This window comes from Nelusetta ayraudi, unplaced genomic scaffold, assembly GCF_046127955.1.
Source record: "Nelusetta ayraudi isolate G7.1 ecotype Tasmania unplaced genomic scaffold, CSIRO-AGI_Nayr_v1 ptg000140l, whole genome shotgun sequence".
Lineage (NCBI taxonomy): Eukaryota > Metazoa > Chordata > Actinopteri > Tetraodontiformes > Monacanthidae > Nelusetta > Nelusetta ayraudi.
The window spans coordinates 564,123-588,347 of NW_027466190.1; the positions used below are offsets into that span (position 1 = coordinate 564,123).

Sequence of the window (24,225 nt, forward strand, 5' to 3'; positions counted from 1 at the left end):
CAGCAGCAGCATGATGGGATGGTGACAGGGGGCGGGGGGTCTTACCTCATCCAGGACCACCCAGTGTCCCGCCTTCAGAGCCGCCAGCAGAGGACCGTCCCTCCATGCAAACTCTCCACCCTTGCCCCCCTCCACCGGGAGGTCCGTCCCAAACAGGTCGGTCACGTCCTGCAGGAGGACACCGACACCAGCGTGAGAACAAAAAAAACTTTTTTTTTTTAAAGGTCCAGTGTGTAAAATTTGGCCTGATCTATGATTTTTATATCAGTAAATGCTTCATATACTGTATACTCGCAGTACAATAAAAGTAATTTGCTTTTCTAACCCTTAGAATGGTTCTCATGTATATAGGAATGCACTCTTGTCACACTTCCTTAAAATCTTTACCCACTGGACCTTTGAATGGAGTCACTGGCGGTGGCGGCGGTGTTGTTACCGTTTGCTCCGACAGGTTGATCCGGACCAGGCGGTTCCCGGAGGCCTTGGCCAGCGCCGCCACCAGGCTGGTCTTGCCCACGCCGGGGGAGCCCTCCAGCAGCACCGGCCTCTGCAGCTTCAGGGCCCTGAGGAGCCGCTGGGCGTTGACGGCGGTGGTGCCCGCCGCCATGGCGTAGTCCGACAGGTCGCGGCTCTCCGTCTGAGAACCTGCGGGAGGGTTGGGGGAGGAGCAGAGGTCACTGAGCTGAACGCTTGGGAGGTTAGAGAGGGAGGAGGGAAGGATGGAGGGGGGTTGGTACCCAGGGCGATGTAGAACGGGTCGATGCCAAAGAAGTCCTGGCCCCACTGGGGGTCCCGGGCCAGGCTGCAGTCGTAGACCCTCAGGGCCTCCAGCATCTCCTGATCCAGCCGCGTCATCTTCTTCAGCCGCTGGTGCAGGAACTGCAGGCACCGCTGTCGAGCCTGGAGGGCGCTGTCTGCACAGGCCGCCGTGGTTCCTGCGAGGATGGAGGGAGGAAGGGAGGCAGGGAGGGAGGGAGGGAGGAGTCTGTTAGGAGAACAATTCCAAAGGAATAAAACAGTTACTGGGAATCTCCTGGAGCCCAACCTGAGCCGATGCCGTCCACGTAGACCAGGCAGGCGGCGTGGATGAAGGCGGTGACCGTGTCCAGCCGCAGGTCCCACTCGGCCTCCTCCTCGTCCTCCAGCGCCCCCATGGTCATGAAGCCGTCCTCGTCCCGCTCGCACACGGTGTTGAGGAAGTTGACCCAGGACAGGATGTCCCGCACGCTCAGGATGCAGCGGCGGCCAAAGTCCTGGCGGCCGAGCCACTCGATGAAGTCCAGCATCAGCTCGGCAATGTCGCCGCCTGCGGTGGGGAGAGAGGAGAGGAGCAGAGCAGAGTGAAGCAGGTCATCCACGATGATGTATTCCACCAGCAGGAATATCGGACTCGTCTCCAGCTGAGTTTACCGTCGATGGAGAGTCCTGAGCGAAGGTTGTGCTGGATGATCTGAACCAGGTCGCCGCGGCTGTTGCTCTGAGGACACCAGATCTCTGTGAAACGGTTCCTGAGAGCAGGAGAGAGCTGCGCAAAAAAAAAAAAAAAAAAAAGAAGAAGTCAGACTCGAAATCCCGACTCAAATTTCCCAAACTTTATTACCTCCCCGATACTCAAGGGAAAACTTCTTCTGGTGTTTTTCCAACCCACCTCCTTCTTGCCAAAGTCTCCTCCGGGGTTCATGGTGGCCACCAGGCGGAAACTCTCAGCCGCTCTGATCAGCTCCACGTCGTTGTTGTCTCCACTGCCTTTCTCCGCCAACACCAGAGACTTTTCCGTCTCCAGAACGCTGGGGAAAAAAAAATTGTAAATGGTAAAATAATCCAAGACGAAGTGAATACCATAGAAGGTAGAAGAAAGCATGGCTTCTACATTGACTTCAATGAAGATGATGCGAGCCTGCCCAGCTAAAGCAGGTCTCGATCACAGTGCAGTTCTGCTCCTCCACCTGTTGAGTCTTTCCAGCACCGAGTCGTCGGCCAGGGAGATCTCATCCATGAGGAACACGCCTCCCTCCTTCATGGCCAGCACCAGGGGGCCGTCGTGCCACTGGAACAGCCTCCCGTCCTCGCCGGCAGACTGCACAGACAAAAATGATTACACATTTAGCTGCACAGTCTTGGAGGGAAACCAGCACGGAGGAGCCGCGAGCCGCTACCTGATGTGTGTGCCTGACAGGTCTGAGGCCTCCCAGGAAGTCGGACGTCTCCATGTGCAGGTGGCAGTTGACCGAGAAGAACCTGTGACCGGCCAGCGCGGCAAACAGCTGGCAGATTGTCGTCTTTCCACAGCTGCAGCCAAGACGGGAGGAAGCAGGCGGAGCGTCAGCGTCATTTCACCGTCTTGGAGGTCGAATCCAAGCAGAGCGAGAGTGTCGGGACTCACCCGGTGTCTCCGACCAGCAGCACCGACTCGCCGAATCGAAGCGCCCGTCCCACCAGCACCGCCAGCCGCCTCATGGCCTGAGTCCACACCACGTGGCGGAACTCCTCCGGGACGCCGGCGATGCTGTCGATCAGGGGACCTGGCGAGCAGAAGGAAGGAATTAAAAATTATAACTGTAAGAAGAAGGCTTTTATTTTGAAAGGGGATCCTTGGTTATTTCAGGGTGGTGCATTCTGGGTGGAAAACAAACGGAGAGATGTTTGATTGGATGAGGAGGTGCGCTGGTCTGGGAGTGTGGAGCCCAAAATTCTTTAGACCTCGTTTTGTTTTCTTCATCTTCTCATCTGATGATCTTCTCGTCTGATGATCTTCTCGCATGATGGAACTACAAAACTTCTGTGCAAAGCAAACGAAAAAGCGCTGAGTGGCGGCGGCGACACTCACTGAACTGGCTGGTGAGCTGCTTCTGAGAGAAGAGCTCCTCGGGGTTGACGGTCCTCTTGAAGTTCTTGCCCAGGATGGACAGGATGACGGCCTCCTCCTCCGGCTTCCTCACCCGGCCGGCCAGCAGCATGTAGCCTGAACGGAGGAGATCCCAGCTTCAACCTGCTGCTCTCTGTCAAACGGAGCGACCTCCACCTCGGAAAGTGCCTCACCGTCGTCGGCCAGGTGCTGCAGCCAATCCCGCGAGGCCTCCGTCTGCTGCTCCAGCCTGTAGCGGTCGGCCCAGCGGAACAGATCTCTGAGGGTGATGAAGCCGTGTTTGCCGGCGAACACCGACGAGCCTCTGCGTAGAGACTGAAGGGAAGGCGGCGCGTTTTAACGACTTCACGCGGGAGGCGCCGCAAGCGACCGGTGTGCGTGTTTGAAGGCCAGAGCTACCTGGAGGTCCTGCATGACCTTGACCAGCTTGGTGCAGTAGGACGGGGGCAGGCTGCACCTCTGGTGGAGGATGGTCTCCAGCTCCCCGCTGGGCAGCTCGTCAAAGTGCAGCTCCACAAATCGGTTCCTGAAGGCCCTGGAGAGCACCTGCAAGGTTCAAGGTTCAAGGTTTCTTTATTCAGCCAACCGTAAATTAGACGTGCAGACCAGAAACTAGAACCAGTCACAATCCAACACCACTGGACAAATTGCTGCACTCTACCTTCCTGCCGCCGTACAGCCCAGGGGGGTTCTGGGTGGCGAAGAGCATGAATCTGGGGTGGGCCTTGATGACCTCCTGCGTCTCGGCCACAAACAGCTCCCGGTTGTCGTCCAGCAGCCTGTTGAGGGCCTCCAGGACGTCGGTGGGGGCCAAGTTGAGCTCGTCCAGGATGATCCAGTAGCCTTTCCTCATGGCGTCGATGAGAACACCTGGGGTGGAGAGGGGGAGGCGGGAGAGCCGAGTGATGCAGGACATGCAGGTGTGCGGCAGGGAGGTTGTATTAAAAAAAATGTTTTAATGTACATTCAAATTATTTCTGTTCTTTTTGTTTTTGCTTCTTTTATGTTTTTTTTCTGAATTATTTAATTTGTATATTCAAAATAAACAAAATAATTAAAGTAAGAGCTATTTCAGCCTCACTAATTGCTGCAAAGAGCAGATCACTCCACTTTCAGCAGTTTTGCCAATGAGAAATGATGAGGAACTACGGAAGCACATTGCTGCCACGCCAGAGAAAAAAAAACAAACAGGGATCAGTATCACATTATAATGTGAAATTGATCACGTAAAAACTTGACAGTTCCACGTTGTAATGTGAAACTGATCCCTGTTTTTTTTTTTTCTAGGATGGCAGCAACGCACATCCGTCGGAAACACATTTTAAATATATTTCAAAAGATGCAGTTTTTTCCAGTTTTCCATGTTCTTGGAGCCTCTTTTCAGCTTCTACTGTCCCATTAGTTCCCAGAGCAGCGATGCACTGATTGGGAGCCTCGCTCCTGATTCCTTCACTGCGAGCGGGTCGTACCCTCCTGGAAGACCAGCTTGCCGCGGTCGTCGGACGAGTAGCAGCCGATGTACTCCTGGATGTCGGTGTGCTCGTGGTTGTTGATCCTCACGCACTGGTTGCCGGTGGCGGTGGCCAGCCAGCGGATCAGGCTGGTCTTGCCCACGGACGTCTCGCCCTGGATCAGCACCGGGTGGGTTCTGCTGGGACAAACCGTTCAGAAGAGAAGAGAAAAAAAAAAAGGAAAAAGAACACAGTGAGTGGGAGAGCGGGGGATGGAGGGCTATTGATGTGCCCGCAGCTCTGTGGTGAGTGGTGCTTTAACACAAAGTGTGTTGTCAGGGTTTCTAAAAATAAAACAACGGTCCTGTAAGAAAGACTTCAGATGCTTAACCAGCGAAGGTGTGATTCTAACGCTGGTGAAAAGAAAACTTTTAAAGAATTAAAGAATTAAAGAAGAGAATTTTAATGTAAATACGTCTGATTTCATGGGTTTTCTTTCATTTTCACGACTATTGAAATTGTAGGTTGTCTAACTAAAGGCATCAAAACTATGAATGAACACATATGGAATATATATTAAAGTTTTACATCTGAGATGATGTAGAAGAGCCGCCCTTCATATAAAATATATAGAATACATTCAGGTGTTTAACATTTTTTCTTTTGCCACATGAATCCACACATCTTTGCTCGTATGTTTGATGTCTTCAGTTCGTATCTACAGTGCAGAAAGTAGTCAAGGTATGTTATTGACTGCTAGTGTACACACTGCTGCTCTCTGATTGGACGTGACCACCTGACACTGTCCTCAGCAGAGGTCACACACTGCACCAGGGTTCAAGAGGTCAGCCACGGGGTTCTGTCCCCATGCAGCCAGAAATAACTCGAGCCAGCGAGCCAGCGAGCCAGCGAGCGGCGTCTGGATGTATGGATGGCCCCGATTGATCGGAAGTGCAGGGGAAACGGGGGGGGGGGGGGGACTGCCTGGCCCGGGGAAGAGTTTTTCCTACCCTGCAGACACCACTCTGGCGAGGTCGCGCAGGTTGAGCTTGACCGAGGCGGTGAGGATGTAGCTGGGGTCCAGGGCCGGCTCCAGGTCGCCCTGGGACACCCAGTAGCCCTCCACCTCCACGCAGGGCCGGTCGGAGGGGGCCGGGATGGCCTGCAGGGAACCAGCCGACAGGTAACCATAAGTAAGCACAGTAAGCACTTGATGAATTCAAACACTTCAACTGTTAATGATCAGTTATCAGACAAATTCAGATAAGTTGAAATAAATTGACTTTTATATATTTAGAAAATAATGAGGGTGCATGTTGGTAAACTTGGACAAATGTAAGTCTTGTAAAATATAAATCTTCTGATAATGTAGTTTTATTCCAGCCGAAAGAACAAAAAAAAAAAATGGGCGTCATTTACCAACAAAAGTTGAGAATTCCAATTAAAGCACCAGCATGTAATCTGTCAAACTGGTAATATTAGTATCATCGAGTCGCCATAAACACCCATTGATGCTGCTGCTGCTGCAAAACCAGCTGTGTGCACAAAACAATACTGTAAAAACCCCCGATGAGATTTTAAAGCAAACCAAAAGGAGCTTTTTCCAACATCTTCAAAATAAAACACCTTTTCCATCGTAATTCAGTTCCCTCCTCTCAGACTCTGACCTGTTTGAGACACTTGCTGTTCCCCAGCAGGATGTGCTGACACACCAGTTTCTGGACCAGCGGGTGGGAGCTCCTGTCCAGCTGAGTCAGGAAGCTCAGGCAGAAGCCCTGCACCAATCACAACAATAAAGGTTTTGGCCTCTGGATTTTCTAGCCCGGCAGAGTCGGACGCCTCTGTGGACGGCCTCCTACCTCGTACAGCGACCTCTGCACGATCCTGCAGGGGTTGTCGGCCGCGTACTTGAGGGCCCTGCACAGCGTGCGCAGGCTGTAGTGCGGCCTGTGGCCCGTGCCGTCCACCAGCTGGGAGCTGGCCTCCTTCCTCACGCCCAGGTAGAACCTGAGCGGCAACACAGCCCGTTTGTAGCGGAGGAGGCTCACAGAGGTCACAGGTCAAAGTGAGGGGGGGGGGGGAGGAAAGCGTCTCACTTTATGATGCCGCTGATGACGTTTTTTTGCAGATTCAAGCCCCTGAGGTAGTCTGAGACCAGGATGCGAAGGTCTGCGTCGTTCTCCAGCTCCTCCACGTAGAGCTCAGTGAACCTGCGAGACACGTGGTGGGAAACCTTCAACTGCAACACCTTCTTTCCTTCCTTCTTTCCTTCCTTCTTCTGATCCTTTTTATGATGCGTTTGCTGACCTGTTGCACAGGCTCTCTTTTTTTCCCCTAATATTCCAATTTCACATCTTCCAAGTTTGCGTTCTCCTACCTGTTCCTGAGGCCCAGCGGCAGGTTCCTCTTGCCCACGTCGGTAGCTGGGTTCATGCAAGCAAAGAGCCTGAAGTCCGGGTGGCGCACCAGCGGCTCTGTGGGCAAAATGCAAAGATAACGGTTGCAAAAAATTAAGAGCAAAACCAATGGCAGAAAACCGTGGACAAAGCTACACATTAAGTTGCTGCAGCTCTGTTCTTTGGAACTAAGAGGTTCTGACTCCTTCAGAGAAAAGAAGAACCGCTCAACCCTCCGGGCTCACCCGTGTCTCCGCGGTCCAGCAGCACCAGCGACCCGGCGCTGCCCTCCAGCAGTCCGCTCAGACACTCCAGAGTCTCGGCCGCCGCCAGGTTGATCTCGTCCAGCAGGATCCAGTGGCCCTTCTTCACGGCCTGGGCCAGCGTTCCCTGCAGAGGAACACGGGGTCTCAGGGTCAGAGGTGGGTTTACTGGTCTTCATTAGAGATGCTGACTGGACCGGTTCTGGCGCTTCACCTCCACAAAGGCGAAGATCATGGCCGTCTCGCAGGCTCGGATCTGCTGCTGGGTCTGGCTCAACTTGATGGCCAGAGCCTCCCAGCGCTCCTGCAGCAGGGCAGCTGCGCACACACACACACACACACACACACACACAACACACACACACAACACAACACAACTCTTAATTCATCCTCCCGGCTTGACTTCCTGTCGCCCGGCCCATCCCGACACCCACCGTCTGACTTCTCCTGCAGCTCGCTGGCCAGCGCCGACTTGCAGACGTGGTCCATGAGCTTGAGGAGGTCCTGCCAGCGTTTCCCCCGGAAGCACGTCTGCACGTGGCCCAGGAACGTCAGGTTCTGCTTGCGCGAGTACGTCTGCGAGAAGAGGTCCTCGAAGGCCTCGCGCAGCGGCAGCAAGATCTGCTTGTGGTCCACCGGCTTGTAACTGCGGCAGAAGACGATCGACCGTCTTCGCTTGGCTCAAAAGTAAAACTGATTTTTTTTTTTTTGGTTGCTGCAATTTTTAGGCGCCACTCACCCTCCCAGCAGGTCAGCGGTGTCACTCTGCTGGTTCATGTTCACCACACGCAGCCGGTGGCCTAGAGAACACAGCAGACAAGACGGCGGTGGAATGAGGAAGAAGCTGTTGGGCAAACAGCGAAGAGGCTGTGAGCTGAGCTCACCTGTGACTCCTGCCAGGTGCTGCACAGTGGAGGTCTTCCCCGTCCCCGTCTCCCCCACCAGCAGGACGGGCTCGCCTTTGGCCACGCACACGGCCACCTGCTCCAGCAGCACAGAGGAGGGACGAGTGGCGGCGAACGTCTGGTTTTCCCTGGAGAGCACAGCGACAGACCATAAACTTCCATCTCTGAGCATCTATGGAAGAAGCTCAAAGTGACCCATCCAGACAGAACCAGCTGTGGTCCAAGTTCTGTCCAAAGCAAGACCTTAAAAGTCCCTAAAATGTGTCGCGATGCAGGTATTGGATGAAAAATTGAAATGTTAATCTATAAATACAGGTTTTATTTCAATCTTTATGATGGCGCTACATGAGAACTGATGAAGCTGAACGTTTTCTTTCTGACGGGATCGATGGGAATATTCGGCCGCCTCCCCCCCCCCCCAACCCCCCATTAGGTGCCCTCTGATTCAACCATGCTGCAGTTTTCGCAATCGATCTCCTCTTTACTTCCGTTTACCAGCCGGGTGGAAAACCGTCCCGTCCCGTCCCGTCCCGTCCCTGCACAGCGACCAGATGATGCTCGCGCGGCGCCAAGAGGGGCCAAAGGTCGAGCCGCCATGGCGGGACGTCCCACTTACACAGTCAGCTGCACCGCTGCGCTCTGCTTCCGAGGCAGAGTGACGCGGCCCACCGAGGCCTCGGGCTCGCTCAGCTTGATGCCCGGCTGGTACATGTGGCAGAAGTGCAGCGCCTGCATGCAAAAAAACAAAACAAAAAACAAAACAGCAATGGAGATGAAAAGCGGTCACCAGGAATGGGCAGCGGTTTGGCAGTGCTACTTTGTCGAACGCTCTCTGTGACCTTCTCTTTGGAGATGTTGAGCTTGGTGCCGATGATCTCCGCCATCCGCAGGCGACTCTCGGGTCGAGACAGCATGGCTGTGAAACAGTCCAGTGCCTGACGGGGGGGCGGGGGGGCGGCGCAAGACACAGCAAAACCATGCATTGATTTAGCAAAAAAAAAATATATATATACATTTCTTTTTTGACAATATTGCAATATAATGCCTCGTATTTTGCGTTACACACACTGACCTCCAGGAAGACGTGCTGTGCCGTGGCGGCCGAGGCGCTGTCAAAGTTGTCGCAGATGCGATCGCACCACTTCAACAGATCCCTGCGGAGACACCGTGAGCAGGCATCACGAGGAGAGAAACGGAAGAAGGGCAACAACCTGGCGATGGAAGCAGCTGAACTTGGAAGAACCTCTCCGATAAGGCTGAAAGGTTTTGACGTGGTTTTTTCACACGTATCCACGTGGAGGAATATCGCAAAAGTGTCATGGAAACACTTTTTTTTTTTTTCATTTACACGTCAGCGGACGTGACGTACGGGGGTCATGTGACCAGTTGACTGACCAGTGAAAATGGCGTCTTATGATTGGACGGAGGAGGAGACGGAATTTTTTTTTTTTTTTAAACAAGAACTCAAAGAGAAAAATATAACAGCCATTCTGGACAGTAAACACATGTAAACAAAGAAAAGCAAACGTAATTCTGGTAAATCTCGCTGGACGGGATTTGACAAGAGTTATGAAATTTGGTGGAAACACCTGCAAATCACAACTGTACTTTGTAGAAATTTTTAGAAACATGGCTTTTATTTTGCGAAATAGGATCGGAGTTAAATATCGAGAACCAGATGCTACGCGTAGAGTACCATGTATTTATTGCACTTTTGTGAACTTAGTTTGCAGTAACAGCTGCGGATGCAGACTGAAAGTAAACATGTGTGTCAATACGGCGGACCCACGTGAACTGGAGCTACATGTATGTGCACAGCAGGCTGCCCGTGCCATCGAGATAATTACATTGATCGGGGGAAACACAAATGTGTTATTGAAGTGCAAATGGCCGAAAGCACCAACACATCAATTTAAGGCCGAATCTCCAAGAGAAAAACCTTCCACAGAGAGAGTGTTGGGCCCTGAGGGGGGGGAATCTTCACAGCAAGCGGAGAACAACACTGAGAAAGAGTTTCTAACCCTGCCGGTCAGTACTGAGGCTCCTGAGAGAACTGTAGGACCCGTGGGCTCCGCCCACCTCCATAGGCTGATCGGATCAATGGCCTATCGAGCGCAGCAGCAGCTGGTGGAAAGCTAATTAAAGGCAGCAAGGCTGCTGCTGTTGCTGCTGCTGCTGCAGACCTGAAGCTAAAAGAGGCAGAACGTTTTCCAACCCGCTGAGGAGCGCTGGCAAATCAAGGGCAAGTCATTGTCCCTGCGATGTCACAAAGGGCACTGACCCCATTGCACCGCCTTCCCAGTTGTGCAATATTCAACTTTTTTTTTACGTCAACTTTATTCACAAAATTTTGTCTTTTTTTTTACCGCTGACCTTTTTCACAACATTTTGACTATATTCCCGAAATTTCAACTTGACACTCGAAACGAAAACTTAAATAAAAAAATCTACTTCCTGTAATATTTTTTTTCTCTTCTTGTGGCCCCCGATCCTCTTTGGTACAAAACAGACCGTCAGAGTTGAAAAGGAAGAAGGTGGTTCTCACCTCAGCGACAGTGCCCTCCCCTCCAGCGGGGCGGCGCTCTTCTCCTCAGACGCCTCCTGCTGGCCTCCGTCGTCCGACTCCGAGTGTCGCTCTCCGGTCAGCTTGCAGTAGATGTCCAGCAGGCGGTCGGACACCACCGTCAGCCGGGGGTACCTGCTGACCAGCACCTGGGGGGGAGGAGAGGGGAGGCGGGCTGAGCTCAGTCCACAGATACCTGCTGCAGCCAGCAGGGGGGCGTCACGACGGAGGGACGCTCACCTTCTTCAGCTCCTCTCGCGTCATGTTGCCCATCTGCAGCTTGGTCCAGTACTTGTCCAGCAGCGCAGCGTGGGAGTTCTGTGGTCTGTGCCAGCTGCCGCCGCTGAAGTAGGTCCTGTGGAGGGACGGCAGCAAACTTAGAGCTTGGAACTTTGAGTGGCGACACCTGGTGGGTCACGTGACATGGTGTTTGTTTGTTTTTTTTTACCTTCTGGTGGCAAAGAACTGAAATCCAGGAGCCACATCGATGCAGTCCTCCCTGCCAGGGATCATCAGCTTCTTGTTCTCCATCAGCGGCAGTAGCACAGACACCTGCGACAGACAGAAGGAAACAGCTCGGTCCAGATGGTGGAAGGGGTCACCTTCTCCACCTCCTCAACCTTCCTCACTTTCTCAACCATCTCCACATTCTCCACCTGCTCCAAACCTCCACCTTCTTCACCACCTCAACCTTTTCCATCTCCTCAACCTTCCCCACCGCCTCCACCTTCTCATCCTCAACCTTCTACACCTCCTCAACCTTCCCCACCTCCTCAACCTTCCCCACCTTCTCAACCATCTACACCTTCTACACCTCCTCAACCTTCCCCACCTCCTCAACCTTACCCACCTTCTCAACCATCTACACCTTCCCCACCGCCTCCACCTTCTCATCCTCAACCTTCTACACCTCCTCAACCTTCCCCACCTCCTCAACCTTCCCCACCTCCTCAACCTTCCCCACCTTCTCAACCATCTACACCTTCTACACCTCCTCAACCATCTCCACCTTCTCAACCATCTCCACCTTCTCCACCATCTCCACCTTCTCCACCATCTCCACCTTCTCCACCATCTCCACCTTCTCCACCTCCTCAACCTTCCCCACCTCCTCAACCCTCTACACCTCCTCCACCTCCTCAACCTTCTACACCTCCTCAACCTCCGCCACCTTCTCCACCACCTCAACCTTCTTCCTCGGCCTGCTCAGAACTCACCACGTCCAGGGGTGCGTGGTCGATGTCCTCCAAGAGGATCCAGTGGCCCTTGGACACAGCCTGTGTCAGGCTCCCCGGCTGCCACACAAACTTCCCGGGAATGTCGGTGCAGCGGTACATCCCCAGCAGCATCTGTGAGGACAAGAACACAACACGTTCAGGCAACCTCCACGCTCCTCTGGCCGATCAGATGATCAGAAACCCCCTGAAACCTGGATCAACTCCCACCTTGCTGTCAGTTTGATCTCCCAGCTGGACCTTGAGGATCTCTGTGGCCTTGGTGTGGCCGGTGACGGCCGCCATGAACTCCACCAGGGCCGTTTTACCGCAGCCGATGGGGCCCTCCAGCAGCACGGGCTTCTGGGAGGCCACAGCCAGAGCCAGCCTCCTCAGGTTCCGGCAGGTGGAGTCCACCAGCACAACGTCTTTCTGGTTGACCTGCTCAGGCTTCCTGGGGGCTGTCCTGGGGAGGACCACCCCGCACACTGCCACCACATTCTGGGACAGGTCCTCTGAAATCACCTGACCCCTGGTGAACCTGCTGGGTTTCTCCTGGCGCCACATCACAGAGCCCTGATTGGTCAGCACCAGGGCTTTCTCCACCTCCAGCTGCTGGGCCTCTTCCAAGGCTCTGGGGGGGGGGGGGGGGAAGCACATTTGGATTTAGTGTCAGGGACATAAATAAATCTAAATAAAAAGGTAAGAAAACAAAGAAATCATACTTCATTTTCATATGAAGGATCTCGTCTCCTGAAAGAACCTTTTTCAGGAAGATGGTTTTCTGGTTGTCAGTCATGTGAGAGACCAGCGCTAAACACTGAGCCGTGTACCTGTTAGAAAGACGTGATGAAGAGGCGACAATTCAGGTAAAAGAACACATAGAAATCCAACTTTAAAGGGTCAATGTTGCAAAACTGAATAAGAACTTTCAAAAAGTCTACTCTGAAAAGACAGGGTTGGATATTGGCCCTCTGTGACATCACAAAGGGGCTAGCGTACCAAGACCACACGTGGGCTCTTACCCTCGAACCATGACGTCGCTGGTGAGCAGCTGCGACACGCAGGGGCTCCAGTCCCACAGCATCCGGAACTTGGCGCAGTCGCTCTGGAGGAAGCGCAGCGTGGCGCCCATCAGGTCGCGCAGCTTCATCCGCCGCGGGCCGTACTGAACGGCCGACGACTCCTCGCTGGTGAAGAACAGCCGCTGGAACACCGGCGGGGCGTCGTTGAAGTACCTTGCGGCGAACCTTGTGGGAGAAAAGAGGAAAATAACATTGAAGGTCTGAAAACAGAGAAACTGGATTTTGAAACATAAAAGCATTCACACCATTTTTAGGACAAACAGGCACTGTAGCTGCCAAAACAGCTTCAAAAACTGCCTTGAAAAACATGAAATATCCCTTTAAGCCCAATGGGCTTCCCACTTACGCCTGTGCATCGGGGCTGACGCCGAGGAGCTTGCTGAGGGCCACGCACAGGCGCTCGTGCAGGTCATGGTTAATCCGGCCGCCGGCTTTGACCTTCTCTGCGTTGCGCTCCAGCAGATCCAGGACCAGCGGGCGCAGGTGGCGGCCGATCAGCAGGGTGTGGTCCTTCTGCAGGAGGAGATGGGCCAGACTCTCCAGGATGCACTGGCGGTCCTGCTGGTTCCATATCTGAGGATAAACATCGATGGGCAGGGTTCTGGGTGTCAATATTTCTCCAGGCACATCAGCACCACAAATGGTAAAATGCACTTTATAATGGCCTCTCATTCACTCACACACCAATGGGTGGCTGCTGCCATGCAAGGCGCTGCCAGCCCAAGGACACAAGACTGGGATGGAGCGGGATTTGAACCGCCAACCTTTCGGTCATCGGACAACCTGCTCTACCTCCTGAGCTACACTACGACTGTAGCTCTGTTTTCCACAGGGTGGGAAACAGCAGCAGGACGGCTTGGTGTAACACCAGGACCCTGAACATCACTTGGACGGCAGCTACTCTTCATGGGTGAGATTGAAAAGGTCGAATTTTGTCCTGCAGGCCAAGCATCTGAAGTCAGCAACACTCTTTGTTTAATATCATAATTATCATTATTGTTATGCTACATGCAGCGTTATTACATCTCGCAATACCTCGTATATGCTCCTTAGCTATCAAAACAAAACAGATCCTGTTGATATGAGAGTCCTCAGTGTAAAGAGGCCATTTCATACCCACGTGTTTCAAAACATGAACCCGTGAAACCTTTAATATTGATGTCCCCCCCCCCCCCCCCCTCCTTCTGCTGAGCTGTATTACCATACACTCAGAGACTCGCGCCGTCCCATGCGTGCTACAGCTGCTGGCATTTCGAGGAGAGGACATGGTTGGACGCGATGCTTACACACACACACTGACAACACACACCCTCACATCATAAACACGCGCTGGTGGTCCGCCCGCACGAGGCAGCACCCCCCTCCCCGCCACCCCCCGAGGAGCCCACTCACCTGCTTGGCCAGGTACTGGTTCAGCTCGTTGTGACTCTTGTCAACGTGTCTGGATATGGTGGCCAGCGATGACAGGCTCAGCTCCAAATTTTCCATCGTACCATTTGCCTGCCCCCTCGGGGTCTTCCAAGCGGCGGAGGACAACAACCTTTCTCGTCTCTCCCTCCCTCTCTCTATCTATCTATCTCTTATCACTTTGTCCCGGCTGGCTCGCGGCTAAGTGCGCCGAAGCACGCGGCTCATCTCGCGCACGACTCTTTCTTTGCGAGTGTCCCCCCCCGTGACACCGACACACTAGCACGTTCCCGTCGCTGGCGTTAAAACACCCCCGTGCACATGTGAGTGAAGCGCTACAAAAGCTTCCGGGTCGGAGGGGCCTCCTCGCCTCTCCTCCCTCCCTCCTTTCCGGGCGAGTCGCGCTGTCATGACGTCACACAAAGGGGACGTCACCTGCTCGGCGCAGCTCGCTCTCGCTCTCTGCGGCAAGAGCAACTTTCGCCGGCGCGGCCTGCCCAAACTTGGTGCCGTTTTTGCTTGCGAACGTGTCGGCGGGCCTCGGGAGGCCATGAGCCCAAGGCGGAGGCTCTGAGTTGGCCTGTATTTGCTCTGCCTCGGTGTATTTTGTTGTTGTTTGTTTGCCTCGCAAACGAAGGAGGAGCCCGGCTCTCCCTCAGTTGACAGACCGCGGGAAAATGTCGTTACTTCCTGTCCAGCGGCGTCTTGGCGCGACACTACACTTGTAAACAACGGAGAGGACACACTACAACACTACACATACAAGTAAGTCCTGCAAGTGTAAACGTATATTATTATTATTATTTTTTACTTTTACTTTAACCAAGGCACGGCGGTTGGTTTGCAGTTTGTTGTTGCTCGCCGGATGATTGGATGCCTCTCTTCGGCGGTTCCCCTCTAGAAAGTGATCCAAAGCGGTTAGCTGGCAGTTCGAACATGCGGCAAAACTGTCGTTCCGTCGATCTCGGCTTTCAATCACAAAGAGTTGTAAAGTTACTGTTGAGATCGCGTCAACAACCTCCTCGGTAATCCTCGCGATTTTCCGTGCAGTGAGAGCAAGGTCGAGTTATTTAGTGAATCTGTCCTGATTTGTGTTAGCATAGCGAGATAAGAGTCGAGTCAGCCACTGACGGCGCACAGTGTTCGGTTATAGGCGCACTTTTAGCCGGTGCATTGGTCCAAGGTTTCTCCCCAGAGTGGGAAAATACATATCTACTCTCTATGTACTCTATATCTCGACAAAGAAGCTAATTTTTTTTTTTTTTTTATGTATTGATGTGACAGCCGAACTACAGTTTGGAATCAAAGCAGCTCATTTGGACCGTAAACAAAGAGATCGACCGCATTTCCAGAAAATCGTAGCGTGCAAAATCGGAAATTATCCACTAATTTAAGTAAATTCACAGTGTGACACGTGATACAAAAATACAAGTTCAATACTGCGTCCCGTTAATCCAATGTAATAACAGGATGTGATATTTTCCCGTAGTTGCTAAGTCACATGCCATTGACTCGAGTTGTAAAGTAGTAGTAAAGTGGTAGACACCCGCTTCCTCCTGAATAGTGATGATGTAGGGGGGGGGGGGGGAGTTTCTCATTCATATTGATCACTTAAGAGTTGACAGCTCATCTGAGCTCAGCAAGCCAGCATACATACGATTAGCTTCTAATTGCTCATAATTATTGCTTTTCTTCCATCTTCTAAGAAGGCCCTTGAGAGCCTGGGACTTCTTGAACAATGGAGAACATTGATTTGGATGATGCCTCTGCTCGTAAGTAGAGCGCCCTTATCGTTATGTTTTAGTCTCCAGGCCACCAATTACACACCACTGACTGCATATATACATGTTATTCACAGTATCGGTGCCTCATTCCAATGAAGATTCTGTAGACATCTACGATGACATGGATGTTAATCCGAGCAGCAGTACAGGTAATTTGTCCGCTTCAGAGTTGGATTATATTTTGTTTCATTCAAACCCGTGGACAATAGTTCAAGGCTCTTCCTTTTTTTTTAAAACAGTAAAGTCCTCTCCGGCTACCTCTCAGCTGAGAGAGTCAATGGATCTTTATGAAGAACTAGTGACAGAAGAGCAGCACAGCAGGGAGTCGTCCTACACTGAGGTGAGTGTCCTCCATGCTGTCTCTACCATAGGGAGCCGCAAGTGCAGAAGGCAGAATGAGTGAAGGGTTGCTAGTTGCTTTGCCAAAACTATGAAAACTAAAAGAACTGTAAGAAATTGACTTTTTTTTTTGTTTGTTTGCTTTCCAGTTAAAGTCCAGATTCCAAGCAGCCCAAAACCAAATTCAAGAGTTGCGCCAGAGACTGGAACAGATGGAGTTGCTGGTTTGTTTTATTTTTGTCATTAATTTGTTAGTAGTTGCCACCTCAGTCATTTAACTCCTGAATCGTTCTACAACAATCTTTTTTTTTTCCTTTTTCTAAAGAATACAGGGTTGAATACTGAGAACTTCCGCCTCAAGAAGAACATTTCTGTACTCTTGCGGACAGCAAGGTTGGAAGTGACACGGAAAGATGCTGAAATTCAGCGACTGAACCAACAGTGAGTCTTGTTTTAAGTTTTTTTTAAGTTTTATCATCGTTTATTGCAAGACATACATTTCTTATAATGTCTTTTTGCGTCGCGGTGCTGTGCAAAGTCATTAATCTGTTGATAATTATGTTTTTCCAGGTCAGTACAGGGACATGCATATCGTCATCAGGTTAATAAGAATAATCTACGGGATCAAAATTTGTCCAGTCCCTGGAGTAAACCTCCTCCTCCTCCTCAGCCTCCTCCCCAGCCTCCTCCCCCATCCTCTCGTCCTCCCCCGCCCCCTCCTCCCCCACCCCCACTCCCGCCTTCATCCCTCCCTCCTCTGCCATCTGGCCCCCCTCCCCCACCTGTAGCCGCTACACCCCCAAGTGAGAAGCGCTTACAGGAGCTTCCTCGGCCCTCTTCAAAGGACAGGGACGGTTCCACCCACACCCCTGGAACATCTTCCACCGAGACGTCAAGTGCCTCAAGACCGACTTCTCACAGTCACGCCAGCAGGTCCTCTAAAGGAGATCAGCCCAGCCGACATGGTGAATCAGACCCACACAGGTGCAAGCACAGAGAGGACAGGACGCACAAGAGTAGCTCAGACCCCAGTAAAGACTCTTCTGCACACGAGAAGAGCCGCTCTTACAAGCCAGACAGAAGCTCGGGACGGCGGCACGACTCGAGTCACGGCAGGAACAGCAAAAACGCCTCGGGGCATCACAGGTCGGACAGGTCGGCAAGCCCTCCACCCGACAGTTCACACCGAACGACCTCCTCTGAGGACAAGAAAGGTAGAGGTCGAGAAAGCAGGAAAGACGAGCCAAAGAAATCCACTCCGGATTCAGAGAGTGGAGCAGGCCACAGCTCCAAGGAGGGTCACGGTAGAGACCATCGGCGACACAGGACTAGTGACAGACATATCAGGAACCCGGATATGAAGGAAGAAAAGAAGTCCTCGTCGAGTCATCTGCCTGAACGCCCCGGCGACTCCTCCAAGGAAAGGAAAGGTGAGAGGCTGCCGAAAGACCACCAGAGGAAGGAGGACAGAAGACAAGAGGAATCCAGCAAAAAGCATAAGAACAGCACGTCTTCGGACACAAGAAGGGAAAGTGTGGAAGAGGGCTCCAAAGAATCCAATCAGGGTAAAGTTGATTGCAGGAAGGAAAGGAAAGAAAAAGCACAAGAGCCCCAGAAAACCTCATGTGAAGAGCCAAGCACCACCCAGAAAAGCGCTGTGGAGGAGAACAGCCCCAACAGGAAACTGTGCTTCATGGAAACGTTGAACCTGACCATCTCGCCCATCAAGAGGCCAGCGTCGCTCAGCAATGCCCGCCAGGACGGCACTGCGGAAGGAGATGTTGAACAGGACTTGGACGAAAGCTACCAACCCACGATGGATGACATGTGCGTGGTCGACGAGGTAAACTGCTCCGGATTGGAACCAGAGCAGGACGACGTCGTGGCCAAATCCCCCGATACCACCAAAATCCTCAAGTCTGAGAAGAAAGAGCGGCGTGAGAGTGCGAAGGAAGCCCGGAGGAAGGAGGGAAGCTGCAGCGAACTGGGCCAAGACCAACCTGTTGAAGCTACCTCAGTAAACAGCCAAGCAATAGATGCCAAGCAGACCCAGGGCGATGTGCCAATCAAGTCGAAAGCTCCAGTGAACCTTAGACCAACAGATGTGGACATATCAAGAACGTGCGTGGACAAAACAAACGCGGCCTTGGAGAACAAATCGGACAAATTGGAACCTGTGCAAGTCGTGGATCGTGTTGCTAAAAGCCACGGTGTGGGATCAAAAAGCAACATGGTGCCAAAAGTAAAACCCGGAAAGGACACAAAGCAAGCCATCGCTGTGGGCAAACCGGCTGAGGTCGGTTCAAGCGTGGCCGCAAAGCACACACAACCTGGCACGGCGGCACCAAAAAGTTGCCCCACGAGTTCAGAGAAGGAAGGTAAAGCTGCTGGAAGCGTTGGCGGCAAAGACGGCCTGAAATATCGGCCTCCCGATGTTGGGGTCACGCCTCCGGAAAGCACCGTCGGACGGCGCTCCTCAGCGTCCTGCCCGGCAAAGGACAAAGACGTTGATGCGGTGTCCAGCACCATCAGCCTGGACTCGCTTCCGCAAGAGGGCTTGAGTCTCCCCGAGGCCATTTACATCCTGACGCAGACGAGTGAGGAGGCCAACGACGGCTGCCAGCAAAGTCCCTCAGGCAGCGTCGCCGTCCCCAAAGTCAGCAGCACGACCAGCGAGGAGGCCGGCGCGCCGCACAAGCTTGGCGACCTGACTTTCACGCCCAAGAAGTGCTCGGTGTCTGCGAGGGCTCAGGGAAGTCACTTTGAGACACCCAGCCCTCTGGCTCTGCTCCACGACGAGGACTCCATGATGCGCACTCTGAGTGGTCTGAAGAGGATCCCCGACGCCATCAGCCCCCTGAGGAGCCCCATCCAGACGTCCAAGCGGAGTCACCACCACAGCCTTCTCGCCAAACCGGGTCACGTCAAGAGCCTGGAGAGAGGTACAGTGAGAGCTTAAAACGTTGGACCGCGGTCATGTGTGACATGAAAAACAAGTTGATTTTCTTTGACGTTATTTTCTTGTCTTCCGTTCAGATTTCACAGGCTCGCTGGGTGACGGCAACTCAAAGAAGCTGGACGTGAACAAAGAGAACAAGTACCCAGGTTCTCCTGCAAACCACGATGCACAAATCGTAGCCGACAAGGGTTCCGACCTCCATTCCAGCCTCTCTGACACGGACCTGGAGGAAGGGGAAATTTTGAGCGAGAGCGACGAGGCGGTCGCCACTTCTCCCGTTCCTCCGACCAAGAAGGCAAAGTTGGCTCAGCCAGCGAAGAGTAAACCGAGTCCCCGCAGGTTATTGAGCAGAAGCTCAAAAGAGAAGTGCGCGCCAGCCAAAGAGACTGGCGAAGCATCCGACAGTTCTTCCCAGAGTCCGAAAAGCCGCTTTAAAAAAGTTTGTCTCGCAGCATCCAAATCTAACTTTGCGACCACAGCGGACGTCATGGATACTTTCAAGCTGGTCCGTACCGAGATCCGTAAGAAGTACATGAAGCTCCATAAAACCTTCCCCAAGAAGAGCTTCTATGGCGTGATGAACAATTTCCGGGAGTCGTTCTTAGAGTTTGTCGATGGTGCCAACTTTGGCCAACTGTCCTGTCAGCAAGGGGAGCTTAAATCCAAGATGAAGAAATTGATTGTGACTGTGTTTGGCAAACTATTAAACAATGGTATTGTGAAGCGCATCTTTGAACAGCAGGCTGGTGATCTCAAGCAAAAGCTGTGGGACTTTGTGGATGTCCAGATTGACTACTTGCTCAGGGATATAGACACAACACTGAAAGGCCTCTGCAAACCAGCTAGCCCTCAGTCTGATGAGAAGGCAAGTGGAAAAAAGGAAAAAGTGTCCGGTCAGCCTCCGGTCACAAAGCCGCAGTGTCATCCAAAAGAGCCAGAGTCGGTTTTAAGCAAACCCGTTCGCACGAGGCAGTGCGCGACGGTGGCGCCTTACAAAACGGGTCTGGGAAGCAGAGGCAAAGATATCAGGATCACCCTCACAGATAAGGACAAGGACAGTCATCTGGTGGATACTGTCGACACTCAAACCACGGTCGGCTTTCATCCTCCCAAAGATACCCCGTCAGTGTCGGAGAACCACAACAAGTTGTCCGGCTCCCAAAACGGCTCGTTGCTCGACAAAACCGACTTTGAGCTGCTGACAGAGCAGCAGGCGTCCAGTTTGACCTTCAACCTGGTAAGGGACACCCAGATGGGGGAGATCTTCAAGTGTCTCCTCCAAGGGTCAGACCTGTTGGAGGGCAACGCCGCCAATGGCGACAACACAGCCTGGTCCTTTGGGACGCCCAGGAAAGACGGAGATCGGTACATCAGCGTCGGCACTCCCACCAAATTTGACTCCCCGTCGAAACTGTTTTCCCCTTGTAAATTCGACACCCCCTCCAAAGTGATTGCTGCGTGGTCGAGCATAACGCCGCGGAAGATGTCCTCCCCGCCGTTGAAGAGCCAGGCCCCGCTCAACCCGGCTTTGTTTGACGAGAGCTGCCTGCTGGAAGTGCCGTCAGACAGCCGGACCTCGGCCTCCCAGAGGTCCTTCTCCATCCTGGCCGAAGACCTGGCCGTCTCCCTCACCATCCCGTCGCCTCTCAAGTCGGATAACCACCTCAGCTTCCTGCAGCCGTCAAGCCGTCAGCCCACCCCGGACAGCGTCATCAGCGCGCACATCAGTGAGGACGCGCTGCTGGATGAGGAGGACGCCACGGAGCAGGACATCCACCTGGCCCTCGACACGGACAACTCTAGCCGTGGCTCCGCCAGCAGCAGCAGCAGCGCCGCCTCGGAGCCGCTGGCCACGCCTTTTGTGTTCAAACCTCACCTGCCAATGCAGGCCCTAGTCATGGAGAGGTCCAATGATCACTTTATTGTGAAGATCCGTCAGGCGACCTCATCTGCAGACACCACGCTGACAGCCGACGACAGCTTCAACAGGACGCTCACAGACGAAGGGGAGCGTCATTCAGGAGGCGAAGAGACAAAGACGGAACGGCCAGTTTTGTCTGACGGATCCCAGGGTACATCCACAAGTCCTGTACTGCCAGAAAGGGAGACGGCCGTCCTTCCCGCCAGCTCAGGGATGTGCAAGGCGCCCGCCTCAGACTTCAGTCTTGCAGGAAGTGGAACATCAACATGGACTGAAGAAGCCGCCTGCGAAGAGTCCACTGGACAAAATGGCCCAAATGCGCCTTTGTCTGTGGATTCACAGAACTTGTCCGTATCTCTGAAATCCCCTCAAATTGACAAGACTGTTTCCAGAACCCGAAGTCCTGAAAAGTCCTCCTTGCAGATTAGCAAGGCAACCGTCGAGCAAAATATCCCATCTGAGCCAAGCACTTGCCAAACGTCCAAGAGTGAAAACGCAGCTACTTCCCCAAAAGCTGATTCCCCGAAGTCGACCAACAGCGTACGTCACTCGTCTGAAAGCTGCGAAGCAAGCGATCGGATCCAAATGCCGGCGTCGTCGTCGGACTCGGAGAAGCAGCAACCGGCGGGATCCGGCTCTGAGAAGGGTTCCTCCGGTGCCACGAGTGCGGTGAGCGGCGCGTCGGAGAGCGAGTCAACGGAATGCAGCAAAGGCGGGAAGAGGAAGCGGCGTCAAGAGAAAACCAAAAGCAAGCGGCGGCGAAAGGAGGACAAAAGGAGCGCAGAGACGGATGACGATAGGAGCGCGGAGACGGAGGGCTCGAGCTGCAGGAGCGACGGCGAATGCAAATCCACTCCTACGTCTCCGTCCTCCAGTGGGCTCTCGGCCAAGAACGTGGTCAAGAAGAAGGGCGAGGTGGTGGTGTCGTGGACCAGGTCAGTAGTTGCCGCATGCATTTTTGTTGTTTTTCCACCAGAACAAAACACCACAAAACGAAATCTCGCTCTTTCAGGGATGAAGATCGTGACATCCTGATCGCGCTGAAGACTAAAGGTGCCTCACGGGAGACCTTCTCCACCCTGGCGGAGAAACTCAACAAGCCATCGGGACAGGTAGGCCGCCGCTCAATGGACCTGAACCCCTACGGTATCAAGGAGTCGCCTGATGACTAAAGAGTTTCTTTTTTTTTTTTCCTTTTCTCAGATTGCTCATAGATTCTACCAACTCATGAAGCTCTACAAGAAGCAGGGGAAGATGGACATGTGACTGTGACTGTGACTCTGGCCCTGGGCCACTACGTTGAATGCTCCCCCGTCTTAGGACGCAGGCAGCTGAAGAAGAAGTTCTGCACCGAGACATTCTGCCAATCAATAAGTGGAACAATGAGCCAAACTGCGCTGTCAGAGTGGGGAGAGGCTACTGATCCACATCTGACTGTCCACGGCTGCCTTTTGTGCAGGAAAATCAACCGTACCTCAGAATTAAACCTGAGACTTGAAGAAATTGGAAGTTACACACACGGCTTAACAGTGTTTTTCTACCACTAACATCTTTCACATCAGTGTTGCACCGTTCAGGTTTCATTCATTCGCAGTGCACTTGCTGTTCTGTGTCACATCCCTTCTGATCAGCCTGCTTTCTTTTTGTCAGTATTTCCAAATGCTTATGTGGTTCGCAGAAAATGCCTTATGTCAATACGTCTCTGCATCCGTGGCGTTCCAGCTGGACGGAAAAGCCCGGCGTCCAGGTCTCAAGATTGTAAGGCCACAGTGTTGCATCCTTTTCTTTTAATAAAAATAATTTTTATTTACAATTTTTACAATCTTGTAATGTTTCCAGCCCTTTTTGTTATTGATTATGTTGGGAAGAACGATCGGTCCGAGCGTTGTGTGAAATGTTTGTTTGTTCACTTCACTATGAGAACAGTGTGTTTTTTATGGATGTCAATACACAAACAAAAGCTGTAATTTCATGGGCCTGTGTGGCTGTTTGGTTTGACTTGACTTTTTTGAAGGGTGGCAAGAGGGGGGTGGGGGTGGGGGTGGGGGACCAGCATAGAATGCAAAATTTACAATTTTGGGATTCTTTACTGAAAATAAAGTTTTATTTATATACACTTATTTATCACAAATGATGTCTTATGTATTATCTATGTGAAGCAACTCCACCCAAGTATGCAGTCTGGTCTGTGGGGCCTTGCGCTGCAAATGCATGGCACAGATCCTACAGAAGTAGGCCACACTGTGGAAATGGAGGCCGGGGCCCTCAGGGCACCACCGGTTGCACCTCACAGGCCGGAGCTGCCAGCGGACAACCGGTCCAAACATTTCTAGTGCCAAGGTTGGGTCAAGACTTTGATTTCCATCAGGCAATTCAAGTTACTACATTTTTTTTTTAAATACCTTGACAGAAACACGATCCTGATGTGGGGGGGGGGCTTGCCTTCTCAGCTGATGTTACTGAGGTGTGGTCAATTTGTCAAACTTGACAGGTTGGCCACACTTCCTTCTGTCAGAGCCGCCTTCTCCCCGCTCTCACCCGCTTCCGTTATGCAACGTCGGAACCGATCCCGATGACTGGATTCTTCCCAGTTTTTGATACGGCCTTCAAAATGTCTGTCGGGTAAAAAAATTATGTTTTTTCATGAAGCATAAAATTGTATGAAATGGAAATTCTTGACAGGAAGAAGATGTTGCTACATTTTCACTACATCCCCACCACCGCCACCACCTGTCCATGAATGGGTATATCATAGCTGGCTGCTGTGGCTCCTGTTTGAGGGCTCCAAGGTGTTTCAGCTCCGCTGCCACCTGGGCTCCACGCAGTGTATTGCGGTCGCAGCCGCAGCAGCCTCAAACTGACGGTCATCACCACATATAATGAAAGTGCCTGGGAATTCTCTCAACATATCATTTCACTTTTTCAAGCAAGAAGCGAGATGAACACACATTGCGCCCGCTGTTTATTGACGTCCGAGTTGGCGGTGGGTGTTTTCTTTTTTTTTTTTTTTTTTTTTTTTCCAGTATAGTGTCCTGTGAAAAGTGGCACAATGAAATCAAGCTCCAGGCATTA

General features: G+C 52.4%; 2 protein-coding genes across 3 annotated transcripts in view; one reads left to right on the plus strand and one right to left on the minus strand.

The window, feature by feature from the left end:
- The window catches only part of mdn1 (midasin AAA ATPase 1), a 37,114-nt gene extending 22,676 nt beyond the window's left edge, over positions 1-14,438 (minus strand). The window contains exons 1-36 of the mRNA XM_076013048.1: positions 14,136-14,438; positions 13,090-13,316; positions 12,684-12,908; positions 12,384-12,491; positions 11,890-12,292; positions 11,662-11,793; positions 10,893-10,996; positions 10,685-10,799; positions 10,427-10,593; positions 8,954-9,035; positions 8,721-8,816; positions 8,498-8,610; positions 7,861-8,009; positions 7,716-7,776; positions 7,411-7,622; positions 7,191-7,294; positions 6,959-7,103; positions 6,695-6,791; positions 6,414-6,527; positions 6,177-6,324; positions 5,985-6,092; positions 5,328-5,479; positions 4,336-4,514; positions 3,528-3,736; positions 3,266-3,412; positions 3,040-3,181; positions 2,828-2,962; positions 2,384-2,522; positions 2,157-2,289; positions 1,947-2,077; positions 1,649-1,787; positions 1,411-1,525; positions 1,046-1,306; positions 738-935; positions 437-645; positions 46-168 (exon numbers count right to left, since the gene is read on the minus strand). Of these exons, the coding sequence (XP_075869163.1) occupies positions 46-168; positions 437-645; positions 738-935; positions 1,046-1,306; positions 1,411-1,525; positions 1,649-1,787; positions 1,947-2,077; positions 2,157-2,289; positions 2,384-2,522; positions 2,828-2,962; positions 3,040-3,181; positions 3,266-3,412; positions 3,528-3,736; positions 4,336-4,514; positions 5,328-5,479; positions 5,985-6,092; positions 6,177-6,324; positions 6,414-6,527; positions 6,695-6,791; positions 6,959-7,103; positions 7,191-7,294; positions 7,411-7,622; positions 7,716-7,776; positions 7,861-8,009; positions 8,498-8,610; positions 8,721-8,816; positions 8,954-9,035; positions 10,427-10,593; positions 10,685-10,799; positions 10,893-10,996; positions 11,662-11,793; positions 11,890-12,292; positions 12,384-12,491; positions 12,684-12,908; positions 13,090-13,316; positions 14,136-14,231 (5,418 nt within the window). The 5' untranslated portion in view covers positions 14,232-14,438. The remainder of the gene's footprint in view (positions 1-45; positions 169-436; positions 646-737; positions 936-1,045; positions 1,307-1,410; positions 1,526-1,648; positions 1,788-1,946; positions 2,078-2,156; positions 2,290-2,383; positions 2,523-2,827; positions 2,963-3,039; positions 3,182-3,265; positions 3,413-3,527; positions 3,737-4,335; positions 4,515-5,327; positions 5,480-5,984; positions 6,093-6,176; positions 6,325-6,413; positions 6,528-6,694; positions 6,792-6,958; positions 7,104-7,190; positions 7,295-7,410; positions 7,623-7,715; positions 7,777-7,860; positions 8,010-8,497; positions 8,611-8,720; positions 8,817-8,953; positions 9,036-10,426; positions 10,594-10,684; positions 10,800-10,892; positions 10,997-11,661; positions 11,794-11,889; positions 12,293-12,383; positions 12,492-12,683; positions 12,909-13,089; positions 13,317-14,135) is intronic.
- Positions 14,439-14,602: 164 nt separating this feature from the next.
- casp8ap2 (caspase 8 associated protein 2) lies at positions 14,603-23,167 on the plus strand. 2 transcript variants are annotated; one of them, XM_076013049.1, is made up of 10 exons: positions 14,603-14,915; positions 15,857-15,922; positions 16,009-16,083; positions 16,174-16,274; positions 16,423-16,497; positions 16,599-16,714; positions 16,844-19,215; positions 19,310-22,088; positions 22,166-22,265; positions 22,357-23,167. In XM_076013049.1, exons 2-10 carry the CDS (start codon positions 15,889-15,891, stop codon positions 22,417-22,419), a joined length of 5,715 nt encoding a protein of 1,904 aa, XP_075869164.1. In that variant the 5' UTR covers positions 14,603-14,915; positions 15,857-15,888; the 3' UTR covers positions 22,420-23,167. The 2 variants fall into 2 exon arrangements, with proteins under 2 accessions (XP_075869164.1, XP_075869165.1); XM_076013050.1 differs by having other exon boundaries at positions 15,860-15,922.
- Positions 23,168-24,225: the final 1,058 nt, after the last annotated feature.